The sequence below is a fragment of the Acanthisitta chloris genome, unplaced genomic scaffold (genome assembly GCF_000695815.1).
Source record: "Acanthisitta chloris isolate BGI_N310 unplaced genomic scaffold, ASM69581v1 scaffold32795, whole genome shotgun sequence".
Taxonomy (NCBI): Eukaryota; Metazoa; Chordata; class Aves; order Passeriformes; family Acanthisittidae; genus Acanthisitta; species Acanthisitta chloris.
This window is the reverse complement of record NW_008674773.1, coordinates 17,234-45,220: the sequence shown is the minus strand read 5'-3', so window position 1 is coordinate 45,220 and position 27,987 is coordinate 17,234. Positions and strand designations below refer to the sequence as shown.

At 39.8% G+C, this 27,987-nt stretch overlaps 1 protein-coding gene across 1 annotated transcript; it reads right to left on the bottom strand.

Moving 5' to 3' along the window:
• Positions 1-1,848: 1,848 nt before the first annotated feature.
• On the bottom strand, positions 1,849-25,856 carry TP53BP2 (tumor protein p53 binding protein 2). Its single transcript, XM_009075480.1, has 17 exons — positions 25,709-25,856; positions 20,143-20,256; positions 18,679-18,758; positions 17,642-17,743; positions 14,751-14,925; positions 12,978-13,159; positions 12,442-12,606; positions 11,768-12,005; positions 9,945-10,073; positions 9,425-9,561; positions 8,180-8,672; positions 7,027-7,805; positions 5,199-5,336; positions 4,497-4,630; positions 3,313-3,479; positions 2,598-2,633; positions 1,849-1,883 (listed from the first exon to the last, which is right to left on the bottom strand). Exons 1-17 carry the CDS (start codon positions 25,854-25,856, stop codon positions 1,849-1,851), a joined length of 3,252 nt encoding a protein of 1,083 aa, XP_009073728.1.
• Between the last annotated feature and the right edge of the window lie 2,131 nt (positions 25,857-27,987).

Sequence of the window (27,987 nt, the reverse complement as noted above, 5' to 3'; positions counted from 1 at the left end):
ACTTCGTGGAGACCTCAGAGCAACTTTCCGATATCTGAAGGGATATCTACAAGGGAGCTGGAGAGGAACTCTTTGTTAGGAACTGCAATGACAGGACAAGGGGTAATGGATTCAAACTGAAGGAGGAGCAGTTTAGGTTAGATATTAGAAGTATTTTATTTTAAGGGTGATGATGGAACAGGTCAGGTTGCCCAGGGACATGGTGGCTGCCCTGACCCCGGTGTTCAGGACCGGGCTGGATGAGGCCTTGGGCAACCTGATCTAGTGAGGAGGTGTCCCTGCTGCTGGCAGGGAGGGTTGAGACTAGATGATCTGTAAGGTCCAGTCATTCCAACCCTTAAATTCTATGAAAAAAAAAAACCAACAGGAAATAGACAAAAGGTGGAAAGACTGCTGTAGTCTTACTGGAGAGCAATCCAGGAAAGAAAAAAAACAACATCAATTCCTATCACACTTAGCACCTTGTTGCCATCAGCCTACTCAAAGTCAGCCCTGGAAGAGGTGGCATTTTGAACTTAGCCTTTACACACAGCAGACAGATTCCTTCTTTATATGTGTTCAAAAAATATGACATCAATGGGGAGAGGAGCACTGATAGGTCTAGAAAATGTCAACACAAAAATACTACCTTTTATCAAAGTGATGAACAAGAAAATCTTGTTTGTACTTTTAGTCCATTGGTAATCTCTTTCAGTTAATACCTGCTTATGTTGACCACCACTGTTATTTTGATGCTTGAGGTGTGACTTTATTTCAGAACTTTAGAACAAGCTACATCTCAGACTTGCACCTGAGAAGATTCGGCTGTTAACTGCCAGCAGACACTTATCTCAGCAGTTCTTACTTTTTGACACTATTTTTCCAGCATTGACTTCAGAAACAATTCTGCTAAATTACTTCTGAACCAAGGTGCATTGGAGTACACACATGCCTTGCAGATGTCATTTAGAACTTGATCATTTTTCAGCTGTAGCCAAGGATGAAATACTATTCTGTATGCATTCCTCAGCCTCTAAGCAGCAAACAGGAAGTTATCTTAATCAGCTGGTATACAAATTTTCTCTTAGGTAATTATTCAATTTTAAAATACTGAATTCTACTGGGGTTTTTTTTGTTTGGTTTTGGTATTTCCAGGGGCAAAGAGTACAGTACACACTGCATCACCAAACTTGTCATTTCTCTTTTATCACTTACCTATTACAATCTATTGTACAGGAGTCTTACCTACATCCGCTAAAGGAAGCATCTGTTCAAATCAAGTTATTTTTGCATACCAGCTCATCACATAAAATTAAATAACTTCCACTGCATGATAAGCTCTGCTCAGAGCAGCTCTTCCCCTGCCTTCTATTCAGTATGATTAGAGGTTTGGCAAAAGCTGTGCTCTGCACCCACGTGGAAGGTAAAACTGAGCACTGAACACCAAAGCAGACAAAGAAAAGATTCACACAATGGAGCTGGGTCTCCTAAGGAGGTGTTCACACCTCCTTGTGAGTACTCACAGGAGGGTAGCAGGGCAAACATGCCCTTGGAGAGAGCACAAGCTTTTCACTTAGAAAGTGAAAAACTCCATACTTAGGCAGCATCAGACTTGTCATTTAAACAATGGTAAAGGACTAGTGGTTTTATGTAAACCTACTTGTACTTGTTGATGGCATTCAATATTGTTCATCATTTACAACAAAAAAAGGATTAGGTGAATCAGTGGATTACACCAGGGTTTACTACCATACTGATGAGCTGAGGGCCAGGTTTTAATGCAGTACCTGTTCTGGAAACAGATAGACATTCCCAAACTTTTTACAGAAACAGATTTAGCCAGTGAATAATTTTTTACAATAACTATAGCTAACCAGAAATAGTCTTGGCAATAGGATTCATTCCTAATGGAACAATATAGAAATTTGATAGTTGAAAAGTCAACATATCAAGAGACCCGTAATTTCAGAGGTTTCCATTTGGAAAAGCTGGGAATAGGCCAAAGCCTCACACTCCCTTCAGAATCCACTGAAAAGTATCTCATCACAAAAAAAAAAAATAATCCCAAACCCAACAAAAACTAGAGTATCAAGTAAGATCACTAGATGGCAGGGAAAAAAAAAAATAAATTTGCTGTTCTTCATACTATATGTAATTAAGCCATGAACCTCCTTTCCACAGGATCTTGTAGGCTGTTTACCTGAATTTAAGAATTAGACAGATTCCTGAAAGAAATCCCTCAAGCACTATATAACACAGAAGATACCATCTCTTAACTCATATCAGAGTCATAACCAGTACAAAATATTGGACAAGTATTACTATTTTTTGTCTAGTCCTACAAATTTCCTTGGGTATTTGCTGCTGATTACCACTCTTGGGAGTCTGGTACAAAACTAAATGGAATTTTGCTTAGCCCACAAGGCTTCCTCCCTTCATAGTGAAAACTTTATTTGCCACCAAGAGATACAGTTTTCAAGCTTAGTGAGGACAGTTGGACAGACTGTTTTGAAATATGCTGGCTGAACATTTTATAGAAACTCAGGTCTCACCTGTTCCACAAAAACAAAGGCTGTATTACAGCTTTTTACACTGTGCTATATTGCTGTTACTCTAACCTCTTAGAGAGAGATGACGCACCAGCTGGTAGGTGCCTAAAAGACAAGAACTACATATAAAACAGAGAAAAGTAATTTAAAACCTCACTGACTAATACTCATCCCACCCTAGGGAGAATTCATTCTCTGTATTAACAGATAGTATCTCTGTTGTCTTACTGTTTGAATAAAATCTAAATTTAATATGGGATTTCTTTAAATTCAAGCGAAGAAAAAAAAAAAGTCAGAAAGGTAAAGTCAAATTCAGTGCTTACCAACATCCATCAAGGCAGAAACTTGGCAATACCTTTCTTAGCTCTAAAGTGCACATTAGGAAATACTCCTCATTTAAAGACACTAGGTAACAGGTATGAACTGCCTCCTGAGATATCAATACCACTTTTGGTTTTATGTAAAAGAAATACTTAGTGGCAAGATTCACCTAATTGCCACCTCCCAGTAGTGTACCTGTCAATGCACATGCTTAACTCAAGGTTTTTAATGTCGGGAAAACCTTTTGTTACTCAGATCTCCTCTACAGGTTGAACGTTATTAAGTTACTTGATGGAACTCATTCTGTGACAGGAAGTTGGCTTAAACCTCTCTCTTGCCAAGAGGAGCCCAAGGCACGGGCACACAACTTAAGTGTGCCATTTACCACTCCTCATGCAAAAAACATTCTGAAAAGTGCCAGGCAAGCCACTAGCACACTCCAAAACTCAGTGATGACACTTACCATATAAGAACTGAGAGCACTGTGTGTAGCCCTCCTCCATTTCCTCACACTTGTCTGCAGCTGTCTGCATGTCACTGTAGGTCATTGCAAATACAGCTGCACCTGACTCCACCAGAAACTTGCACACCTGCACATTATTGCAAGATGCTGCACAGTGTAATGGAGTCCTGCAAGGCAAGAAGAAAAGATGACACTTACAGTGCTCATAGCAGTTCTCACAGACTCCTGGGAGCAAACCACTTTCATGCATGACCTCTAGCAATCCATACTGCAGCACTGAAGGTTTGCCACCAAAGCACTTAACCCAGGATGTCAAGAGCAATTACTTTTCACAGATAACAGGAGCTACTGGGAGCTGCTTGAGCCTTAAAGCCAGGCTTCCATACAGGTCTGTAGTTATGCTACCTTTTTATAATCCATTAACATTTTAAGAACATTGATTAGGGAAATAAAAAATTAAAAATTAATATTATAAAACCACTCAGAAATCCTCCTGACATCATGGCTCTTACAATGCAGACAATTACTTCAAGATTTGACTTGGTGACAAGTGCAAGTAATTGGGATAACTACTGAGGTTGAGGAGCCACAAGCATCTTTCTTCAGTTTTAGGCCTCAGACACTTTTGTTACAGGCAGAAATAATAGTCAAATTGCTGTCACCTGCAACTAGCTTTTGTAAATAATCTCCTAACCTACCTGTAAGAAGGATTTGTAACCCATTATATCAGTCACAAGCAGTTTGTAGGGTGTGGTTTATCACTTGGTTTTAAGTTGTCTGAGTATCTGGCAACAAACCGAGGAGAGTTTGCAGGGCTAGATACAGCCCAGAGCACTTGTGTCTCACACAGAACATTGGGAATTACAGCATAAGACTCATTATGCATAAGATGTCTTCAATATTTCAATGAAACAGAGCAATTTCCTGACAACTGTATCCACCCTACTGGGCCTCGGACACAGGGGTTTTTTCATATAGGAACATGAGTATAATTTGCCTATTTTCACCTCTGCTTATTCTCATGTGATGCCCCACAGAGAATTGCTGTTGCTTTACTGTGGGAAAGTCATTACCAGCTCCATAGGAGCAAACTGAGGGACACTCTGAGGGGCCTGCAGCAGCCCCCAAACCCTGGATCTCTTGTGGAGAACACCTGTAAGGTACCACTTAAGAGAAATTCTTACCATCCATCGCTGTCTGCAGCATTCACATTCACACCAAACTGCACCAGGAACTTCACAATTTCCGTGTGCCCAGCACACACAGCATTGTGCAGTGCAGTAATTCCTTCATCATTGGGCATGCTAGGATCTTCAACCTATACAGCCAGAAAGGAACCATTCACATTCTGGTGAAACTCTAGAATAAACATCTCCTCACATATAAAAATGAGTTGTCTTATTCAGAAATATGATTTTGAGACATTTCTAGGAAGGCCATGAGCAATAATCAGAAGACTACAACAAATTTTGCAACAAGACTCAGATATAAGCTTGCAGTGGCCTTTTAACAGTCAGAACCTAGAGTGGTTCTGAAAAACAGTATCTTCATAACTTTGTAAATGTACTTTTAACAAATTTCTGATATTTACCTACTTAAGTGAACAAAGTTCACATGGATTTTGCTTATAAAATTAGCTGATAACATGCCAGATGGGGATGAAACACTACATAAGAAATGAGGAAACTGTTGTCCTGCATATTTATAGTCTTTATGCTAAATATACTTCAAATCAGCCTCAGTGATCAGTATGATCAGTTATGACCTGTCAGGACTTAGCTCCTCAAGGACAGATCCAGGCTGTACTCCATTCTTTATAGCTTCCCCAGTCCAGGAAAGATGCAACTTCAGTTGAAATTCCTTGTCTTACAAGTTAGCATTTGTACCTCATAAATTATTCTCTGCACAAGGTCAAACTCTCCCTCCAAAGATGAATCCAGAAGCAATGCAAGGGGATTGAATTTCACTCTCATTCCATGCCCAATTCTCTCAGAGCCAGTCTTACGCAAGTTTGTCCTTTTCCCCTGTGGAAAGTAGCACAAGTTACAGGCACATTTTTTCCCCAAATACAAAACTGCTTATTTGGGAATGGCAGCAGAAATGATCAATTAAATCAGTGTTTCATGTGAAATTTTTACTATTTTCTATCAATTCCCTAACACATTGTGAATCTATTAGGTTAAGCATGTTAGAAATGATCACTATTCAACTCTAATACAGAAGTCACCTTGATTTTAAACATCAACACCATTTTAAGCACCAATGTTAAGTTCCTAATATTTTCCCAAGTCTAGCAGAGCTTAGCAGGAACAGTTACAGAAAATGGTTTTGCAAAGAATATAGAACCAACTGTAGAGATGCTTTCAATGCTCCCATTGATACTGGAAACCAAATATTTCTATAGCTGAGTATGTACTCTTTCGCTCAGGAACATGCAGGCATTAGCTCAGTGCTTGCCCCAGCTGGCTGTGCAGCAGCAATAAACACTATTCATGAGGGTATGTAAATTTCTGACAGATGTCCAGGCAAAGATGAATAGAAATGACACACATTTTGCAAGAGCAAACATGTGAGATATATAAGAAGAGATTCCCAGAAAATACTCTTCTGCCTGTTGATTCATACATAATATCAAAACTGCAGGCTGTGCCTGTCAGCACAACTCATGTATTTAAATATGAAATCAAGAAGTTGGGCCGGTTTCTTATCATCATTGCAGAATTACAAAACCAACCAGAAATGAGTTCTTACAATTCAGGAAATCCTACCACTCAAGTTTCCTTGTAAAAGGGAGCAAGAACAAAATCTTTAAAGCATGAAAACATGCAATGTCTATTCTATGCAGAAATTACAAGGTTAAAAAAAAATTACATTTAAAGTTTTTAACTCCTCGCCCCTGAAGTGACAGAAGGAAAAAAACACTTTCATGTATCAAGTTATTAAAATTGTATTCATGATAGGTTTTTAAAGAAAGTCCTTGAGAATCCAAAAACACGCAACATTTCTGTTCTACAACAGTGAGATAACATCATCCCACACACATGTACAAACTTCCAAAACAAACAAGATTGTAAAAATGCTGCCTACACTTAGCTCAAAGAGACTCCATTTTGATGCAATTTGAGAACAGACTGATGTTAAGTCAGCTTCCAAAGAAATTCAGAAAATATTTCAGTGGACAAATTGCAAACACTTGATGTATACAAATGAGTTCTTAAAGCAGAATCTAAAGAAGACTGTTTCTCCATATTTTTCAAGCAAGGTACTTTTAGATAAACAGATGCAATCCAGGATTAAGATAATTAATTTCCAGCTAATGTCAGCAATAGTGGGAAATGCTTGTGAAATCTGTATCTGTACCTCAGGAAAAAAAAAGCCAATTTATTTTCTCTTAAAAAGGAAGTAAAATTTGCATGTAGTAGGCAGACTTCTATAAGGAATGTTCTTCAGAGCCCTGAAGAGTTTTACTATTTGTGTATCAGATTCCATTCTAAACTTTTCATTATGTCATTAATTCTAGGGACAATCGACTTCTCATTATCATCACTCAGTCAGGAGATAAGAACATTACACAAACAGGTATCCACAGAGAGACTTCTAAACTGTTTGTGTGACTGTTCTCCCACATCTCCTAAAGCTCTACAACATAATGGACAGAGTTTACAGCAATGATGACTTATTGACAGGGTACCCAAATTCTAAGCCAATACTTACAGGAGGCAAGGAAAACTGCCCAGTAACTTCAGGAGGCCTCATATTGAATGAGTCCTCTCCCAGACTCTCTGGTTCCCCAGATGGATAGGGAGGGGGTGGATATGGAGGATATTCTTCCATATATACCTCCAGGGGCAATGATGCTTCTAGGCTTGGCTCTTCTGTTTTCGGCTGCGTGAGTTCACCACTATCTGACACACACTCAGGTACAGTGTCCAGAGTTGTGGAGGGGAGAACAACTTCCTTCTGCTCTGCTGGTGTGTTTTCTGTTTCCTCAGCAATAGCTGGTTCCGGCATAGAAACAGCTGTTTCTTTTTCCGATTCTGTGCTTAGATAAGGATTTGGAATTTCTGCTGGGCTTTCAGGACTGGCAGTTGAAGTCGTCTGTTTGGAGGAATGTGATGGAGCTGAGATAGTCTCCATTGCAGCTAGAGTGGTCCTCTGATACAACAGCTTCTGAATGTTGGGGCCGTTAGGTCCCTCTGGCTCAGTAATAGAGCTACGTTTCTTCAGCGGTCTGGGCGCATTGGACAGCTTTTTCCGTAGTGCTTCCAGATCAGCATCGCTCTGGTTGCGGTATGGGTTGGATAAGAAAGGCAGCAATTTGGTCGGGCTAAGAGGACGGGGGATTCGCTCTGTTTCGTGATTCTCCTGAGCAGAGGCTGTTTCCATCTCGGGCTCCGGACTGCCTGGCTTGCCTTGAAGGTTTGAGTAGACGTTCTCTGTCTGCAGCAGCTGATTCTGTACACCAGCTCCTGCCATCACAGGTTTGCCATAGACTGTGGAGCAGTTCAGAGAGGGGTGAGGGGGGTGGAGAGAATGACAAGTTTGAATATTTGATCAACAAAAGAACAATAAAGAAAAGACTACAGAACCAGATTCACCTACATGGGGCAAAGAAGCAGGATAATAAATCAACTGAACAGAATTAATCTGATAACCAGGTTTACTATTACTTATCTTTCAAACATAAGTCAGATATTTTGCCCTTTGTTAACACTGGTATACAGCATGCAAGATCCACCTAAGATTCTTACAGCTGCACTCACCTGCTTAATTCCCCTAAGGAACAGTTTTATACCCACAGACTAGGTGAAAAGTACATCTACCTGAGGTTTATCAAAACATGAGAGGCAGAGAGCCACATGCTTACTGCTTGGGAAGTGTGGTCCTCTGGTCTGTGCCCTTGTCAAAGCACTCTGCACTGCTTGCTGGAAGTTCTTCCCAGGAGTCTGCTGCTGTGTGTACATGCTATAAATTGAACTTGCAGCCACAGTTTGAGGCTTTCGAAAGGGTGGGAGTGAAGTCTCTTTGGACGGCTGAGGAGTAAAAGGTCTCACAGCTGCTGCTGGGGGACTCTCCTGTTTAGAGGAGGGAAGAATCTGGTCCTGGCTCGAGGAAGAACCTGCAGGAGGTACTGAAATTCTTTGCTGTATCTGCTGAGAAGGATGGGAAGGCTGTTGTGCCACTGGTTTTTGCTTGTTCCCCATAGCTACAGTAGCCAAAGGCAGCTTCTGCAAGTTTCCATCCAGCTTTGTATCCGAAGGTTGCAGATGACTGGCTTGACCAAGGTAAGGCAAGTTTATCTGTTTTGGTTTTGTGGGGACAGGGGGTGGTACCTTTGTTGTTACATTTTTACCAGTTGTCTGAAAGACACACATGAAAAATAAATTAAGATTAAACAGTAAAACATAGTATAAGAGTTCTGCTGTGAAGGACCAAAAAACAACACAGTAACTAGCATATGTACTGTTGCTGCAGTACTGTTTTCAACATTGGAAACATGAAGAAGCTTCTTGAAACACTTTATCATCATTTTTGTTTATGTACTTTGAACCCATTCTCTTTTAATCTTTCTGTAACAGCTATGTTTAAGATGCCAAACAATGGCAGGGCACAGTAATACAGTAGCATCTGTAAGCAACAAATTGTTTTCCAACAAAGCACTTTTCATCCCCAGTTCTATGCTACTTCACCCCTGCCTGATCAAATTGTGCGCTTGTGTCCAACTTTAGGTGGGAAGTCTTGCTGCAATCAGACATTTGAATGACACTGCTGCATTAAACAGTGAAACAAGTATGTAAATTATTTTTAAAAACCCATGCAAATGCCACTGAGCATATAACCTGTGGGGGAAAAAAATATACACATACACACTAGTACAAGTAATACAGCCTTTGTTATGTATTCAGTCAAAACAGATTTCCATCACTGCGACTGTAGGGAACAATTTTGAGTTACTAACTGCCATTAAAGGCCTAAAAGACTTTCTTCCTTAGAAGCAGTCTTTAAAAAGACGACCTAGGTACTTCTCAAAATGCTTTCTGACAGCAATGTTTGAAAAGCTGTGCAGCAATCCCTGTCGGAGGGAATGAAGCAGCCTGAGTTTTGTGTATACCTGTGCTTCTCGCAAGAGATCTTCACTGCTCTGGTTTTTCCTCAGAGTGCCAAGCCCAGCAGACTGGTCCACAGAATCAAACATGGAGAATGGACGCACTTTCTTCTCTCTGTCTCGCAAAAAAGTTTCTCCTTCAGCTGCTGCTAAAGAGAGAGAAGACTACTTTTAAAAGGGACAGCACAACTGTAGGAATAAGTCCTGTTCTGTGCAATATTCAAGACAGTGTGTGCAAGGGATGCTTTTTGCACCTATCTTACCCTTGTGCTAATGAGCCAAGGGCCTGCCAAATGCTGTATTATGCCAATTGAATGGGAGCATGTATTAAGAGGCACTAGTATCTACTTCACCACCTGAAGTGAGTTGTGGGTTTGGTTACACCACCATACTAAAGCCTATATGGCAATAAAGTTTTTTGTGCTTTCAAATGAATTCTCAATATTTACTGAATCATTTAGAAAAGTCATCTACCATAAACTAACTAAACTAACTGTAAGATTAATCCAAGCACAGAAGAACATACTTTGCCCTTCACTAGCCGCAACTGCTCTTCCTGAAGTCAAGGCTGATACTTGACTAACATGATTGTCTGCATTTGAGTTACTCCAGTCAGTGGCAGATGAGGAAGGTTTCGTACTAGAGACCACAGAGCCTACGAGAGAACAAGTTGAAAAGATTAAGCTAAAATAACATTGTTTATTGACTTATTACGGGTAGGGTTGTTGGTTTTTTTTTAACAGTCAGGTCTAGACAGTGTACAAGTATAACATATAGGATGAGTATAACAACTATAGATTTTCATTCTTTTTTTGTTTAAAAAAGAGAATGCAAAACCAAGCTGAGGAACAACTTTCAAAGCAGCATCAAAACTATTTGTCCAAGCACACATCTACACTTAGAGCATTCAGAAAAGAAACTTCTCTAGACTGCCTTCTTTCCAGAGAGTACGAACGTTCCTTGGATATTTGCAGCAAGTTATAAGTGTTAAGATGTAAGAAAGTATAAGCAAGATCTATTGGGCAAAGAAAAACACAATGCTTTAAAGCACAGACCCTGCCAGTGATATCCAAAACAGGCCATCTGTATGTTTAATGTGCATATTATATATTATATACTGCATTAAAACTGACCTTTACATTCACTGGAGAAGACAGTCAGATCTGGAAAAATCACTAAGAAAATGCCTGCAACTTGCTATTAAATATTTCACCAAATTCTCTCTACTAAATTCTAAATTACCTGATACAATAAGTAATGCTAAATTCAGATAGTAATGATAAGCAGCAGGAGAAAATTTCAGTCTGATAAAGTACCAAAAACTCTCAAGGAAAGCAGTCATTTTGTCCAAATGCTAAAAAATATGAAGTAATGTTTTAGTTCAAATAAATAGCTCACCACCACATACTCCTACAGAGAAAAAAATAATTTTGTATGGTCTAAAGCTAAAATTCCACTCCAGCAGTTTTAGGATCAGCAAACCAGATGAAACAAAACAATCCTCCATTCTCCAATTACAGTAAGAGACACTTGGACTGCTTTTGTGCCGTGGTTACTTTAATAATATCTGCCAGAACTGGAGATGGAGGGAGGGAAGACAAAAAAGTAAACAGATCTATTCTACAAGCTCAAGTCTCCATTTTTTCCTTTTGGGAAGATCCGTTTCTCTTCTCCCCCAGCTGAAGAGTGAAAAAGATGCACAGAAGATATATTTGCAAGCCTCTAGTTTCTCCAGACCTCTCTTACAGAATTGAACTGACTCTCATAGTAGAAAACCATAGAGAGAAGCTAAGCAAATCTTCATTAACCCTCAATTAGGAGAGGCCAAGCCTCATACCATCAATGAGTCAGTATATTTATTGCTATTTCTGTGCTACAGTCGTCTCCTTTGTAATATTTCTTGTAACATAGGCTAATTCTCTACAAGTGTCATTTCCAAAACATACCATAATCTAGCAATGCCAAGTTTTCTAAGTCCAGGTACCAGGTTGTTACCTAAAACTGCCTCTAGAAACTCAAATACATGCTGTTGTATAGCTTTCAGGACTATTTTAAAATGTCAGTAGTTTACAGAAAAACCCTCCTACATTCCACATAGAGAGCAATCTGAGTTGTTACACCAAGAGAAATACTTAATTTATAACATTGAGTCATATCATCTCAGTGCTTATAATATATATTCACTGGTACAAAAAAATTCCAAGTAGTAAGACTGACACCTCAAGTAACACTTTGCTTTTAAAAAAAAAAAAACCAAAACAGCAAAAAAACAACAGAAGGCCAAAACAGAGCTGTTAAATAAGAAAACAAAACATGTCTGGATAGGAAATATTAATTACAAGATATTACCTGCAGGAGCTTTAGCTTGTGAACTGTTCCCAGCTCTCATGTTAGGTAGAGTTTGTGTTTTTAGTGGACCATCAGGTACCTGCAATGCTTGTGTCCCATCTGAAAATGCTGGTTTCACTAAAAGTTCAGGTCTGGAAGCAATACGTGGCATAGTAGAGGACTGGATATAAGGACCTACTGCTGCCACTCGACTTGCAGCAGAAGCCACTGGCTGTGGTAAATTCCCATCTGAAGAAACCTTGGAGGGAAAAAAAGGTGAAAATTTAGAAGAATTTTATGCTGCAGTATCCGTCCATCAGAGTTTGAAACAGAGGTCAAAAAGGACAAAACAAGTAGCAAATGATACTCCAATATTAAAAATGCTTTTTTGAAGAAGCTTTATGAATTATAAGCCTGAGGTAGTAATAGGAAAAAAAAAAATAAGCCACACCAAAAAACCAAAACTCAAACACTCTTAAAAAGATCCGTGACAGAATAAGATTTCTTGGCAGTAAAGAGCAAGTAGGTTAAAACTAATGTACCATGAAAGGACTTTAGTAAATACAAAACTTCAACTACACATGGATGAAAATAAGTCTAGTGTCTGAACAACAACCTTCCCCACCAGCAAGTTTTTACTTCAGACAGGCAACAAATAGAATTAATTTTGTGTTTATTAAATATCCCACACTTACTGGTACATTCTCTTTCTGTTGCAGAGCTGCCTTTTTCTTCCACAGCCGCTCTCGCAGCTCATTAACACGCTTATCCATGACTGCCACCTCCAAGTTGCGCTTGTTCAAACACTCCCTCTGTTGCTGCAGCTTGGCATTCTGCTCTTGGTTCAGTTTGTTCCTCAACTGAATAAATTCACAAAGCAGTGGGGGAGGAGGAGAAAAACAACAAAAATAAAAAGAAATTAACTTTCAGGATAGGGGAGAGGAAACGGTTCGAAAGAGAAAAGCCTTCTAAGAAGTCAAGTCATGCTTACTCTCCAGAGTAAACACTGGTTAGTCTCCAAATTTTGCAGAAAGGAAAGGTATATACACTGTGTGCTCCTTCCTCTGTTTACCTTGAGCACAGCACTACTAACCCTCCACCCTCAGCACACAGGCAGCTATGAAGCTCTCTCAGGAACAGGAGCAATGGAGTTTCTTTCCAATGAGGTAAGAAACAACCCAACCAATTTAAGACCTTTGAAGCTGTGGGTCACAAGCTGGCTTTCCATTACCTGCAGCTCCTTGTACAGGCGGTCGAGCTCAGCTACAGCTGACTGGTTGTCATGGTAACCATCAATTCGGCCGTTCTTCAGCATCTCCAGTTGCCTGGTGAGTTCCTCTACTTTTGACATGGCCAGCACCAGCTCGCGCTGCTTTCGCTGGAACAGGCTGTTCATCTGTTCAATTTCCTCCACTGGAAAGGACAAGAGAGCACAATAGCTGCCCTGAGAAACAGCTGAGCGTGGGCTGCTTCCAAGGCAGCGGTTAAGGGGACAGAGAGCGCACTGCCAGCCTCCAGAGCAGAGCAGCACAGAGCCAACCAACTCATGGCTCCTGTCAAACCAGCTCTTCCTCCAAGCATTTGCAAAAGCAAACTCACTGGCATGATTATGAAAATTTGGTCTACTTAGAGCACTTATGGGGAAGGAAAAAGAACATTTTTTACTTTCTGAAGCATGGAAATAAACAAAACCACAATACCAGACTGAATTCATCTGGAGCAGAGCAGCACAGAGCCAACCAACTCATGGCTCCTGTCAAACCAGCTCTTCCTCCAAGCATTTGCAAAAGCAAACTCACTGGCATGATTATGAAAATTTGGTCTACTTAGAGCACTTATGGGGAAGGAAAAAGAACATTTTTTACTTTCTGAAGCATGGAAATAAACAAAACCACAATACCAGACTGAATTCATCTGTAGAAGTCTAACTGAATGCTGTTTTTTTTGCAGGAAGACACTCACTCAACCACAAGGCATTATTTATGATATTTAGAACTCCGAATTTAGGTCATAAGAACTCCGTGGCAAAAGACTTGAGCTGTTATATTAAACAAAGATTCAGAGGGCTTTTTACAGTCTATTACACACACCTGTCATCAGCTGCCCCCACTGCCAAAACTGTTCTATTATAGAACAAAGTTGAAGGAATCAGTAAGACTTCAAGAAAGTACCAAGACCAGACCTTCGAGGGATGGTGCAGGGAAACTGCTTCATATGCTCCAAGATCTTATATTATTCTACCATCCTCCTATGCCTTCAAACTCGTGTTTGTTTTGTGCAACAGAACCCAAACAGAAAATGCATTCTCCCCATAGAAAAACACTTTTGCTTTATCTGTAAACTACAATGCATCCTACTAAAACATATTTATCTTTTACCTCAACAAACTAAAATATTCTCATTTGTATCAGGCTGGAAATAAGTTCTGCCCAATACCTATAGAGAGATGATGAAAAGGTAGGCAGAAGAAAGTGTGCCAATATTGCTTGAAATAAATATTTAATGTTGCATCAACATGCTGAACTACCAACTAGTACTGTAGCAAGCCAGACCCTGGTCAGATTTGCATAACTCAAATGGAAATATCCAGCCAATTTGGCCATTAAATTACCTCTTGCATAAAAGACAACATGGGTATCAGGCTAAGAAAATAACGCTCAGAGTATGTGGGGTATTGACATCAAGGACAGAAGAGTTACTGTGGTACACAAAGGTATTCAAGAAAGGAAAATAACCTACACTGTAATTAAAGAGCAGACAAGCTAGGCTCCAAAACATAGGGTGCTCTTACGGGATATTTTAAAATACAGTAAGAAAATATATTTTGTTCTAAGTCATTTGCAAGACTTATGGGTAAAACAAGATGTGAAATTGTCAAGCTTAACGTTTCCTGGAGCACTGTAAATACCTCCCTCTGAATCACCAAAATCACCAGCAATTTTAGAGTTCCAGGAACAGTACTTCATGAAAAATCACAGGCTACTTTCCCCAAGCAGCAATTCACCTAATTTCCCATTGCTGAGTCGTTTTTTCTCCACATGGCCTTTCAGTGCTCTCACTTTCTTCAGTTTGGCTTCTTGATTCTCAGCAATTTCCTTTAATCGCTTCAGTTTTTCCTGTTCAGCAGCTTGCTGCTGCTGTCGCTGATCTTGCTGCTTCAGGAATTTCAGACGTTGTTCCTGCAGTGAAGACAAGGATTAATTAAACAAACAAAAAAATCTCAAAAACAATCACCACAGCAGATCAAATCAGCTTTAGCCCAGTATTCTGACTTCCCAGAGTGTCAAGGGGAGTCAGAGAGAATAGAGCAAGCACAAACACATACTAAACACAAATATGTCTCAATATAGTCCCTCCAGGTATAACCATTCTGTAATACAAGAACCTACTGAAACAGAGGTGGTACCCATGTCTATAACAGCCCCTGGTAACTTTTCCATCTGTGAAATTGTTCAAAACCTCTTGAAGCCTAAGAAAAATTCCAGCATACACGTCCCATGACATTTCCCAATTTCACTTAATCACTCTACTTGTCTCTTGAGCTGCAAGAGCTAATGACTACCTCCTCTCTACCTTCTCCATGCTGCTTATACTTTACAGTTTGCTATTGTACATCACATTTTAAACAACTAAGTCATGCTGAAGAATATTAGGCATTTTTTATACAGAAGGCATTCCATTAAATCATTAGCATTTTTCAGCACTCTTCACACTTTTAAAACCTCCTTGAGACAGGTGATGACCACACACTAAAGCTCTGAAAATGTGTTCTTTCCTGGTAATGATCACTACTATCACAACACAGATAATGCAAGACATGGGACAAACTTTACGGTGACCTGGCCCCCATTTATAGAACCTTAGTGGAAAGGATCCTTTTGCCTCTCCAAGAGTGTAAGAGTAAAATGATGTGTTATCAGTTTCTATATACATGTGTCAAGTTTAGACCTAAAAGAAACCATTAGATCACTATATCATCTGTAGAGAATTCCTTTAAATCACTGGCCATTATACAGCAGAATTAGTAAGACTTTCCCAAGCACCCACTAACATCCAAGACTACCACTGCTTACTAACATTAGAATTCCATACTTCCTTGAAAAAAACCAAACCAAACTCACAAAAAATCCCCCAACAAACAACAAAAACAAACCCCAAAAACCACACACCAGTCATACTTAGAAACAACAGCTTTTTGCACTTTGAATAAAAAAGGCAGAGCAAAAAGTTAGCTAGCCCTCTGGAGAAAACCAGGCAGCACCTAGTGTATGTACTACTTTAGAGTCACTCCCACGCAGGAAAATGTCAAAAAAATAGATATTACAGCTGGTGTCTAAAAAGAAAGTGCATTTTCCCTCCCTCAGAATCTATTTTTAGTATTACATCTGATTTCAGAAGGCAGGATAGAGGCAATGGAAAGTCTCTCTGAAAAGGGATCTAGGAAAGCAGGTTTGTTCCAGAGAAGCACATTAAATGAAAAATTCTGTCAGGGGAGACCCACAAGGCTATTCTTCGTCAAGCCACAGACAGCAGACACCTACCTGATGGGTAGCTATCCAGACTCAAACTCTTCCTTTTTTTTTATCTTCTATAACTTCCTTTACAGTAAATATACATAATGTTACTATTTCTTATTTCACATATATACTGACTAAAGTGTTATAAGATGAAGGTGTACTGCCATCACCTGAGAGTGAAACAGACAGAAGCTGTGAAAGTTTAGGTTTCTCTTCTGTTTAACACATCTCAGCTGGAACTGAGAAGAGGGCAACATTCTGCCTTGGCAAATTAAACAAGGCAGAATGGGTATTAACTCTGCTGCTAAATTTCAGGTGAAAACTCTAATCACTTGGTTGACAGACCAGTTTCTTACATTATGGCTTCTTCATATCTGTTCTTACCATAAAGCAGAAATAAAGTTTTATTAGATATTTTGACAGGCTGTAACAGCACTTAGCAGGTGCTGCAGAATCATTAGAGAGCCACGGTTTGAAGCACTTCCTTGAGATACAATTATTGAAAGCCTAGGGAACTGAACAAGATACTAAGAAATACAGGGGGACACACCCCCCAGCTGATCTCAGGAGGACAGGAAGGCAGGACATGTGACAGAGGAAGAGCAGTGAGACCAGATCCTCAGAGTAGCCTTCTTTCCCAGTAAAGCACATTCTGAAATGCATGGGAACTTATCCACCCAGGCAGACAAGCACTCTTCAGGACAGGCTTGCAATTAACAATTCTCTCCCAAAAACAGCATTTTCTGTTATGTTCTAAAGAGTAGTATGTACCAAAAACACTTAAGTCAAATATGAACTCTATGCCACCATTCTGCAGATGCATTCAGGGTATTTTTTCCCCTGAATGATTCAAGAGCACCCTGTGTGCTTTCTTTAGCTTTTCTGTTATTGTTCTGCAAGCATTTTATAAATCACTGTCCCAGTTATTTTTACCACCTACATGGTATCTTTTCCAGACAGCTGCCCCAGGAAACCAAGCACATTGAACTCTATCAGGAGAAGGCAAGATATCATTACAGGGCAGCATTATATCCAGAGACAAAAGTGTTGTTCAGTGATGAAACTGGTGAATTGCTGTTCACCACATGGAGCACAAACAGAGCTGACAGAGACACTAGGATGAATGACAATATCTTAACGTTACATGCTCTATTCTTTTAGTAAGCTATAGGGTCACTTCTATCACTGGCATTATTTTAATATTTTACTACTGGGTATTTGCATAGGTTGACTTTCAAATTTAGAAAGAGGCTGCCAAAGAAAGGGACCCCTCTGTTTATAAGAGGTGAAAAATCCCCAACCTTCCCTCCACCTCATGTGACTCTTACTACCTTTGTTCCCAGTTGTAAACCAGGATCTAATCTAATTCCAAACTCACCTTGTTAGCCAGCATTTGCTGTTGAGCCTCAATTTGTTGCTGCTGGCATGATGCCATTTCCTGAAGTTCAGTCAGTGTCATATCCATCCTTGGAGCACTCACCTGTCAAAGAAAACCCAAAGCATGATAAGGCTAGAACTTTAAATTCGGCTAGAGCTATGGCAGAAAAGTATGAGAAAAGTAATTAAAAAACATAACTGAATATCCAATCGAATAATTTGAGAAAAATAGCATCTTTTTAGGGTAAAAGTATAAATAGCGGTAAACTCATAGGCATGTGCAACCCAATACAGCAACTCACGCAAGCTAACATGTCTTGGAACACTAATATTTCTAGTAAAATCCCAGCAGCATTTTAAGTAGGCATTTCAGAGCCCTTTATAATTGAGCTCAGCATGAATCAGCTTTGACTGACTGAGCACAGAACACTCAACATATGGCAAGATGAATCTGTGGTTGTAGGTGTATCACTGGAATTCAAAGCACTTCAACATAAGTTGTAGAAAATGGAAAGTTTAAATATAGTTGAGCGTGAAGGAAATCACCATTCTCAAATACAACACTGCTACTAGTTATCTGTTCACATGTTTCCTGAATCCAGATTCAATCTTACATCCGTAATTATATCTTATGGAACAAGAATAAATGACAGACAATGGATTCAGTGCTGAAACACTAACTGGTCTCAACGTGAAATCTGGAATTAGGGATCTCTGACACAAAACTGCAAGAGAAAACAAACGAACTGAAGTAATATGAGTAAATTTTGATCGAAGTAGAGGAGGCAAAAGTATGCTGCATTTGCTGCTCTGAGATCACCTGTACAAGCACAGATGTGGTAGCCAACATATCTCAGTGACATCTTAAAAACTAAAAGCCAGGATGATAATTGGTAGAGGCTCTGTGCCTATTTTAGAGCAGTCACTGGCAACCTCTCCAAAAGGGTCTCTTTGTTGCCAGAGTAGGATTTGCACCAGTGTCTCAAAAGAGGGAAAGCCTCCACTTTCACTATACTGGCCATTGCATCAAGCACTTACTCCATTCTCTATCCTTCGATCACCAGGCATTTTCACACCATTTCTTTTAAAGGCTGGATCTTGAGACCTTTGTCCAGTCCCTAGATAGAAATACAGGAACAGTCAAAGATGGTAAGGTATTTGAAGATTTTTCTTATCCTTTTAGACATAGTATTCAATAGAAAAGGAGAAACAGTACAATCATTATAGTTTAGAACCCAAACACCTGTTTTTCTCATGTGCCTCCCACCAAGATAAACTTAGCAGATGACAACACATTTTTTGAAGAGGCTGCTGTTTGATGTCAACTTTTATTTTAAAGCTATAGTTCTGTTCAAAAATAGAAAAAACAAAACCAGTTTAACTAACAGTATGCTATTTCAGTATTTCTCCTGTGGTCAACAGGCAGTTGGCCCCTAGTAAGTGTGTATTATAGATGCATAGTTTTAAAAGTACAATTTTTTTACTTCCCGTCATTGTGACAGTAAAGATGCTACTTAACTAGAATCCTACTTTAATGTTTCCATCAAATTATGTACAAATGGTGTTCAGTTGCCAAATACCAAGCTCACTCATTCACACAATGAAGCCATGTCCGTGACCTACTTCTCCATTTCAAGACCATATCTCTGTGAGACTAACTGCAGAGCCCTAACTATTCATTCACTCTTCCTCAAATACATTGCTTAGCGATGCTGTGGCCAATAAAATGACAATAATCCTCAAGCTACAAGCACCCTGAACTTGAAAAAATACATCCTGACAACTAAACTGCTCTTTAAGATACTCAGTCTAAAGCTTTAGCTTTGCTTGTATTCATTCTATCACCAGTACACATTTTAAACATTAAGATACATTTAGCCTTTTTAAAATACGGTGAGTCCAATGCCACTTAACCCGTTTAGGTTTCACATTTAGATTTACAATGCATAGCATTGTATCTCTGCATTCTCAGAGAACTTGACCAGGCAGTTCATTTAATGCTATTTCTGAAACTAATACGAATATGTATACTGTGGGAGAGACATCAAAGAACTATCTTTTGCCACATATGCTAAGTTTATCACCCTGGTAAAGTATTATCCAGGTGAAACATCCTAAGACCAAAGAAGATACCTGAAGAACAGTTTGGCTACTAAATTAAAAGACCAGACTACCACAAATCTCTAGATATTTTGCTATGGCTAACATATTTAACAAAGGATGCCCTTGCATCATGCTATGGTGAAGACTAGCTCTAGAAAACTTGTAGAAGTTTCAATCTGGATTTCATGTTCTCACATTTGGCAAAGGAAAATGAAGTATTTAGTAAAATTAGCAAGTTTTCTGTTACTAGCATTCTCTATTCATAAGAAAGTAACAGTCAGACCAAAACAGGCTGCAACACCATACTGACTACAAAAATTAAACAGTAACATATGCAAACTGTTTCCTTAACCTTGAGGAATGAAATGAAACTTACACACAGCTGAGATCAACACCTACCTGCTTCCTGGCAGGAAGAGCGCTCATGCCGAAGAAAGAAACGAACCTCACTTCTCTGCACCCCAAAGCGCTGCAAAATATCCAGCATCCGTTCATTATCGGCTATGGGACGCTCTGAAAAGGTAAAAAGCCAGTTGACTACTACATCCCTATGCAGCTTGTGCACATACCAACCCAAAAAATATCTGTCCATCATCTTCCACTTGAACACCTGTTAGTACATAGGTGCAGTGTGTGCATTAACCGTTGCCCTCACCCAAGACACTTCTACCTGAAGAAGCCTACCTAAAAGTCCACCCCTGCAGGGAAAAGCAGAGGCACAGTTGCAGCCCAAGGGGAAACAAACAATCAATTTAGAACTTTGAGCTCTAGTGCCTTCCTTTTGTATTTGCAAATCATCTTAGCCACTCACCACCACAGAAAACATGCTGCCATAACTTTTGCACCACTTCTGCGTACCTCAAAATCATTCATCAGTCATTCCCACCTCCTCCTCAAAAGCACTGCTGTCCTGATTCCTCCAGGAACTCATTTACTTCCTAATTCCAATAAAAGCTGAGAGATGAAAAGATAGTACTTCAGGGAAGAGGAATTCTTCTCTTAACACTTCCTAAGGATTGCAATCAAACACTGGATGGCAGCCCTTGCGTTCAAGCTCAGGCAGAAGCACTCAATACCCTGAAGAGGCTGTTAGGCAGTAGCCAGTGGACCTGATCCTCAGCATGTCAGCACAGCTCCTGTCATTTCAAGTGTTTTCCTACAGCTCCTGTCAGAGACAGATCTGGCTCATTCTCTCAGACAGCGAATTTCCAAAAGTTCAGACTCGCTGCATTGTGAAAGCCCCATTTCTGATAAACCTGGAAAAGCTGAACCATTTTGGATTCACAGCTTAAAGTAAAAAAATTATCAGACAGTAAAGAGCGAGTCCAATAAAAACTTTAAATCACAAGTTACATGCACAAGTTCCACTGAATTTCCCGACCTGCTCTTGTTCTCAAGTTTGGGATTCAGTCACATATCTAATTTTTAAGCCTTACTCGCTGCCTTTCAATAATATAGAAATCCAGTGTGAGCTACATCTACCAACTTCATTTACCAGTACTCCTCCCTGTCTGTACTACTATTCTTCCAAAATTTGCACACTTCATAGCTGGGCATTCACAGACAGGATACAATTAGAATCATTTGACGGTCTCTAAATCTTTACATAAAAGCAATCCCTTTTGTTATTCTAGACATTTTACCATGCATTTTTATGCTTATTTTAAAAGCCATGGCAACAATGCTGTCATTATAGCATAGTAGTCAACTTTACATAGTCAGGATACTGTCACAGTATCTTATGACAGCACTGGGGCTCAGATTGGACCCAGTTGTGCTGGATGCCAGATAAACAGAAGTTATTGTTCCTGGCCAGAGAAATAAGACAAGCAAAGAATGAAATTAAACACCGTCATTTTTGCACCACTTGCATTTTTCCTGACATTGCTTTTGTTGGATGTTTTCTTTCATTATTTAAGCAAGGGGAGGGGAAAAAAGAAAAAAAAGAAATCAGAGAGGAGTTCATTCATATTCAATGGAGTCTTTCAGAGTCACTATCTCAGTATGAAATCCTTTTTTCAGGAGGAAAAATTGTTGGCGTTAGGTATAAATGTTTTCAGTTTCATAAAAAAGAAGCTATTAACATGTTTTCAGCATGTGAAAACCTCTTTTCACCATAAAAAATGTTTCTTTAAATGAAGATGCTGCAGCTGTGCTCAAGCAATCTAGGAAGGAAAATTTCTGGAGTCACTGTCAAAAGGGATTAGCTTTACAGAATAAGCAAGTAGGTCACTGTTACAGGAAAAGCAGTCTCTTTAGTGGTTACTTGTCTAGACAGCTGAAAAAGCTCTTCATCTGCTAAACCTTAATTTAAGAAAAAAAAGGGCAAAACCAAAAAAATCAACTGTGCCACTCAGATTTCCATTTTAAAGGATATGCAGCAGGCTTATGAGGTGGATTTCTAGCAGCTCGGCAATACTTCAATTGAAACTATAATCAAGGGAGATGGCCTTTACACAAGGATTCTGTCAATACCACTTGCTGCCTTCAAAGGCATGTCAAACAGATTTTCAAATACCAAACAAAACTACATTTGGAAAGCTCAAGAAGAAAGGACAACAATCAGTTTTCTTTTTTATTATTCCCTATCTGTCTCAAAAGGAAATAAAACCCCGTTACATACACACACACATACCTTTTGACTGCATTCCACATCAGCTAAGGTAGTTGCCTAACAGAATTCTAACAATAATAGGAAGGTCACGAAATATTGGCCTGATAAGTCATCAAGTATCATTCAAAACTGGGAGGACAGGGAGATTAATAAACTTGCCCCCTTCTGGGAGCAGAGTGCCTCAAGTGCACTTGCAGCAATCTTTCAAAGTCTGCTTAATAAGGTCTGACAACAGAAGCTAAAACTCCTGAGCAAGCGTCAGAAAGAGAAACAAGCGATGTAAGAAGGATCTCAGTAACTGAAGTCTGATAAGTCATTTTCCAACATAAATCTTGTGTTTCTACTGCAAAAGGTTAGTGGTCCTGCACCATGTTTGTTTTAAAGCAATTTAATTTGTTCAGTGTAATACACAAAACAAAGTGATAGTGTATCCTGGCAAAACAAGATAGAGAACTCTGCTGACATCTAAAATGTGATTAGAAAAAGCTAAAGGTATTTCTGTCCCTCACTGCCCCCTCCCCCCACCATAAAAATCCATCAAAACATATCTTGCAAATGGTTGTTACAGCCACTTATTTCTTTTATCCAAAATAACATGCACATATCCAATACTCGTCTATTAATGTTACATGATTTGAAACTACCTTATTTTTTGTTAACAAGTACAATTTGAAACTGTATTTCAAACTTCAATAAGGCCAAGTCCTGCCCTTCAGTCACATGCAGTGACTGGAAAGCTGCCTAGCAGAAAAAGACCTGAGGGTGCTGGTCCCAACAGCTGAACATGAGCCAGCAGGGTGCTCAAGTGGCAAAGGCCAATGGCATCCTGGCTTGTATCAGAAACAGTGTGGCCAGCAGGACTAGAGAACAGGTCGTCCCCCTGTACTTGGCACTGGTGAGGCTATACGTCGAGTGCTATGTCCAGTTCTGGGCCCCTCAAATCCAGAAGGCCATTGAGGTGCTGGAGTGTGTCCAGAGAAGGGCTACAGAGCTGGTGAAGGGTCTAGAGGGTAAGTCCTATGAGGAGCTGCTGAGGGAGTTGGAATTTTTTAGCCTGGAGAAGAGAATGTTCAGGGGTGACCTTATCGCCCTCTACAACTACCTGACATTGTAGCCAGGTGAGGATTGGTCTCTCCCAGGCAACTAGTGACAGGATGAAAGGACAGATTCCAGCTGTGCCAGGGGAGGTTCAGATTGGATTTCAGGAAGAATTTCTTCACTGAAAGGGTGGTTAAGTATTGGAACAGGCTGCCCAAGGAGGTGGTGGAGTCACCACCCCTGCAAGCGTTTGAGAAATGACTGGACGTGGCGCTTAGTGCTAGTGTCTAGTTGGCACTGTGGTGTTTAGTCAAAGGTTTAACTTGGTCTTGGAAGTATTTTCCAACCTTAATGATTCTATATACAGCTTTACACACGTCTGGAAATAAAAGCATATAAAACTAGTAAATACGACAGGATCAGTGGAGGGAACAAGAATAATTTGATTTCTAAAACAATTGTCAAGGTTTTCACTGTAAAAATGGATGCAATGCTTTTTGTCTTATGACAATAGCTGTGCAAGTAACATTTAGACATCTGTCCTTGTGTATCTCATGACATCTTTGCAAAGATCAATCTCAGAAAAAGTTCCCTGCAGTGCTTTACTCTTTGTTTCTGTATCCAGATTATTTTCTTACATCTCCCAGACTAGCACAGAAGCTGACAAATTGAGTATATGACTAGACCTCCACATATTATATGTCCCCACTCACCCAGTTGTTCACATTTCAGCTTAACAAGACCACTTGGACACTAAGTACTTGCAGACAATATAGGTGCTTTCCCCTGATTTCAGGACAATCTCGCTGCCCTTTGCAGCATCCTCTACATCAACATCTCAAAAGCCAATCAAGAATCCAGATTCAGGAAATACAAGGAGAGGAACTGCCTATTCTAGCAAGGCTTTAACTTCAGTAACAACAGGAGAACCCTGTTCCTCACCAAAACCACCTGTGCTCTTTACCAGGGCGTGGGGGCTAATGGTAACTACAAATTTATTAGTTTTACCTAAACCTTCGTTTTACTTGCCTTTCACTGTAGATTTTGGTATTGTGTTGACTTGGATAAAGATGTACAATAAAAATACAAACTGAAAGATCTCTTTCCATGCTGAAATTGATGATTTTACTTTATTAACATTCATCAAGAAGATACTCTACTTTCCATGGAGAAGAAAAACATTCTGTTCCATTTTTTAAACTTCAAAATATCAGAAACATTACATCTCTGTCAGAAGCAGCTAAATATCAAGAGACAACTCAGGTATCTTATATTATTAAACAAACATCCCTCTCACCAAAGACATCTTTGAACAGATGGGAGCCTGAGCCAACAGCAGAGGAAGACAGCAACATAAGCCCTTACCATCTGATTCTTTTATAATCTTATTGAAGCATCTTGAACAAGTTGGCTCAAATATAATTATTTTTCATGACTTAGAAATCCTGTCAGGGACTCATCTGTCATATGTGTCTGAGTGGCTACCAGTATCTAAAGAGATACTGGAGACAGGAGATAGCCCAGTCCTTTCCCATTTAAGCCATGAGAAGTTCACCATACTTTAGCTTTTGATTTGTGTGTTGACATGTTCTTCAGTTCCAATAGAGAACTGCAAGGTATAGAGATCTGAACTCCCAAGACAGAAATTTTACAAAAAAAAAATCCCAGCAAGAGGATAGAAAAAATTTAAAAATAGCACAACAGACCACACATACAAACCCTTCTTCCAGAGGCTTAAAAGTACAGGGGACAGTGAAAAGCAGCTTCTATGTCTTCCCTGTCACTCACATCCTTTAGAGCGTTTGAACATCAGGTAACTTCCTACTACTCTACCATTCAGGTAACACTCCTTTCCCCTCCAAACTCAATTAACATAATCAATAGCAATGAAGGTGTCATCAGAAAACAGAAGTTTTCCCTTGCCACTGCAGGTGGAAATGGCTGTGCTGTTGAAGAAAGGATTCTGACTGGGACACAGAACTACTAATACTACTTCAAAACCCCTACACACAGGCCACTGGGATCCCATTATGGGGAGGAGGAGAAAGAAAAAAATAATTTCCTCACACCCTTCAGAAACTTGTTTGAGTGAGAAGGGCTGCCTAGTAAAGAACATCTGCATGTCTGAGTCCCTTTCTTTTGCTTTAAACTCATTTTTGTATGTGTGAGCCTTTCTGCAGGTGTGTTATTGTACAGCCAGTCTGATGAAGAGTAACAAAATGGTAACGCAGAAGCCCTCTGAGACAGTATTATGTCTGTCAGGTGTTTATGTGCTATCTTATCAGTAATTCACAAAGTGCCAGCCTGACCTACCTGAGCCACACCACACTTCAGCAAGGTGGCACTCGCTCTCCCCAGGCTCCTTGCACAGCTCCACCACATCTCTGCAGGTTGTTTCAGGGGTGACTGGCACCTCAGTGAAGTGCTGCTCATTGTTACTGAGGTATACTGTCAGAAACATCTGGGAAAATACAAAGGCAACAGCACATGATTGCTTTGTAACATTATCGCAGACTGCACCTTGGAATCACAACCTTCTCATTAAATGCATTCTTTCCTACACCATTATATAATTTCTTATCAACTACTGTGTGTAAAGATTTCAAAACAAAACCAAATTTCTCTTCCAGGTATAAGCAATAGAGACACTACAGAAGTAATCCCCTGCTCAACTAAATTACATTGTTGGAGGATTATTTGGCTCTAAATCTGGACCTTCTGCTCCTTCCTTCTCTTAAGGTGACGTGTCAGAACTCTTCCCACCTTACTGTGTGTATATACTGCACCCATTTGACGTAGCATGAGAAACAGTCATCTGGAAATCAGACATTCTTTGTAGAGAAAAGTGATGGCAATTATGTCAGTTACAAAAACCGAAAAAAGCAAACACAAAAACCAGAGCTTACTACATAGGCAGTGAAAACATAATTTGCATTTCCACAACACAATTCCTTGGAAGGTTTCTTAGGAACATAAGTTGACTTGCTGTGCCTTTATTTTTAGTCTGAACACAAGGTCCCCCCAAATACCATTCACAGGAAAGCAAGGATATTGTACTTGGCTTCCTCTTCACAGCTGCAGAAGGATCCTTGATCTTCAGTTATTCTGTTTAAACATACCACACAGCTAGATGTTATTCCTGCTCATGTCTTTCCTGACACAACTACAAAATGAGTACTATAAAAATTACTTGCCACATTTGACAGCAAATATTGATGATTACTGCCTCTGAACACCATCTCACTATGTGCTATTATTAATAAATTGCTATCAAAGTTTAGCTGGTGGCTAAAAACTAATATCAGTTCTCTTCTGAGACCTATTCTCAACTTCAGTATCAACTACTTCATGACTTCCAGTCATATAAAAATCAGCCAAATATCTCCATCTTCAGAAGCAATTGCTCCACTAAGCATTTCAAGCAATAGAAACCTACACAATTCAGACTTTTTCGTACAGCTGGAAAAAGTGTTTTCACAGCAAAAGACACAAATCCTTGCCTGTCCTTATTTTTAGAGGGTGAAAGAAGTACACACTCTTACAAATCACAGTTCAAAGGTCAAAAAAGAAGAAAAATAGTCCAAATCAAACAACGTGAAAGATTCTAAATAAATTTAAATAATAAACCCACAATAAAACCATTACCACAAGCATTATTTCTGTGATTTTGTGTAAATACTCTGGAATTAGTATTTTCTATGCGATTCCAACGCTTCTTCATAGCTTTAGGAACCCACTCTTGGGGATTCTTTTCCAGAATAAACCTGATGTCTCCAAAGCCTTTATAAGGCTCTAAGTGTCAAGACTCCCTCCAACCCTATGAGAGATGCTGCTTTTACTCTTTTAAAATCTTCTACAAAAACACTCCACACTCAGCATGTCCTGTTATACAGGGTAAGTGTCTGGCCCACTTGTGGCAGTATAAACACTTGTGAATGATATTTTGGGCCCTAGCACTGCCCCAGACTTAGCACCAAGAACACACAGTTTCTGACTTCTGGTTTTGCCCAGCTCCCCAAGACAAGGGTTTCTGACAAATTCCTAAACACCTTCAACAAACATTTACAGAGAGGAGTAAGCCTGCTGAAAAAGAGCTCAAAACCACCTGTAATCCTTAGGGCAAGTGATAAATTCCCCCAGCCATTTCCTTGCCCGATCCAGGGAGGCTGTGGATGTCCCAGCCCTGGCCATGTTCAAGGTCAAGTTGGATAAAGCCTTGAGCAACCTGGTCTAGTGGGAGGTGTCCCTGCCCATGGCACGGGCAGGGGACTAGACAATCCTTAAGGTCCATTCCAACCCCTTCATATTCTTTGAGTCTATGATTCTTGTCCCATTAAGGGGCAGGGGGTAGGGAACCAAACAAAACAACAAAAAGAAAACAACCAAAGTTGGAGTTCCTAAGGAGGCAAATTAGGAGAGACAATGTGGAAAACACAAAGACCACAAGAAAATTCCAGTTACTGACCAACAGAAGCTGATGATTCCTGTGGAGAGAAGGCAGACAGAAAGAACAGGACACCCAGCGCTTTGAGGATTTTTAGTTTGAACCAGGGCTGCTGCTCACTCCAGAGTCCTGTTCTTGGAGGTGAACA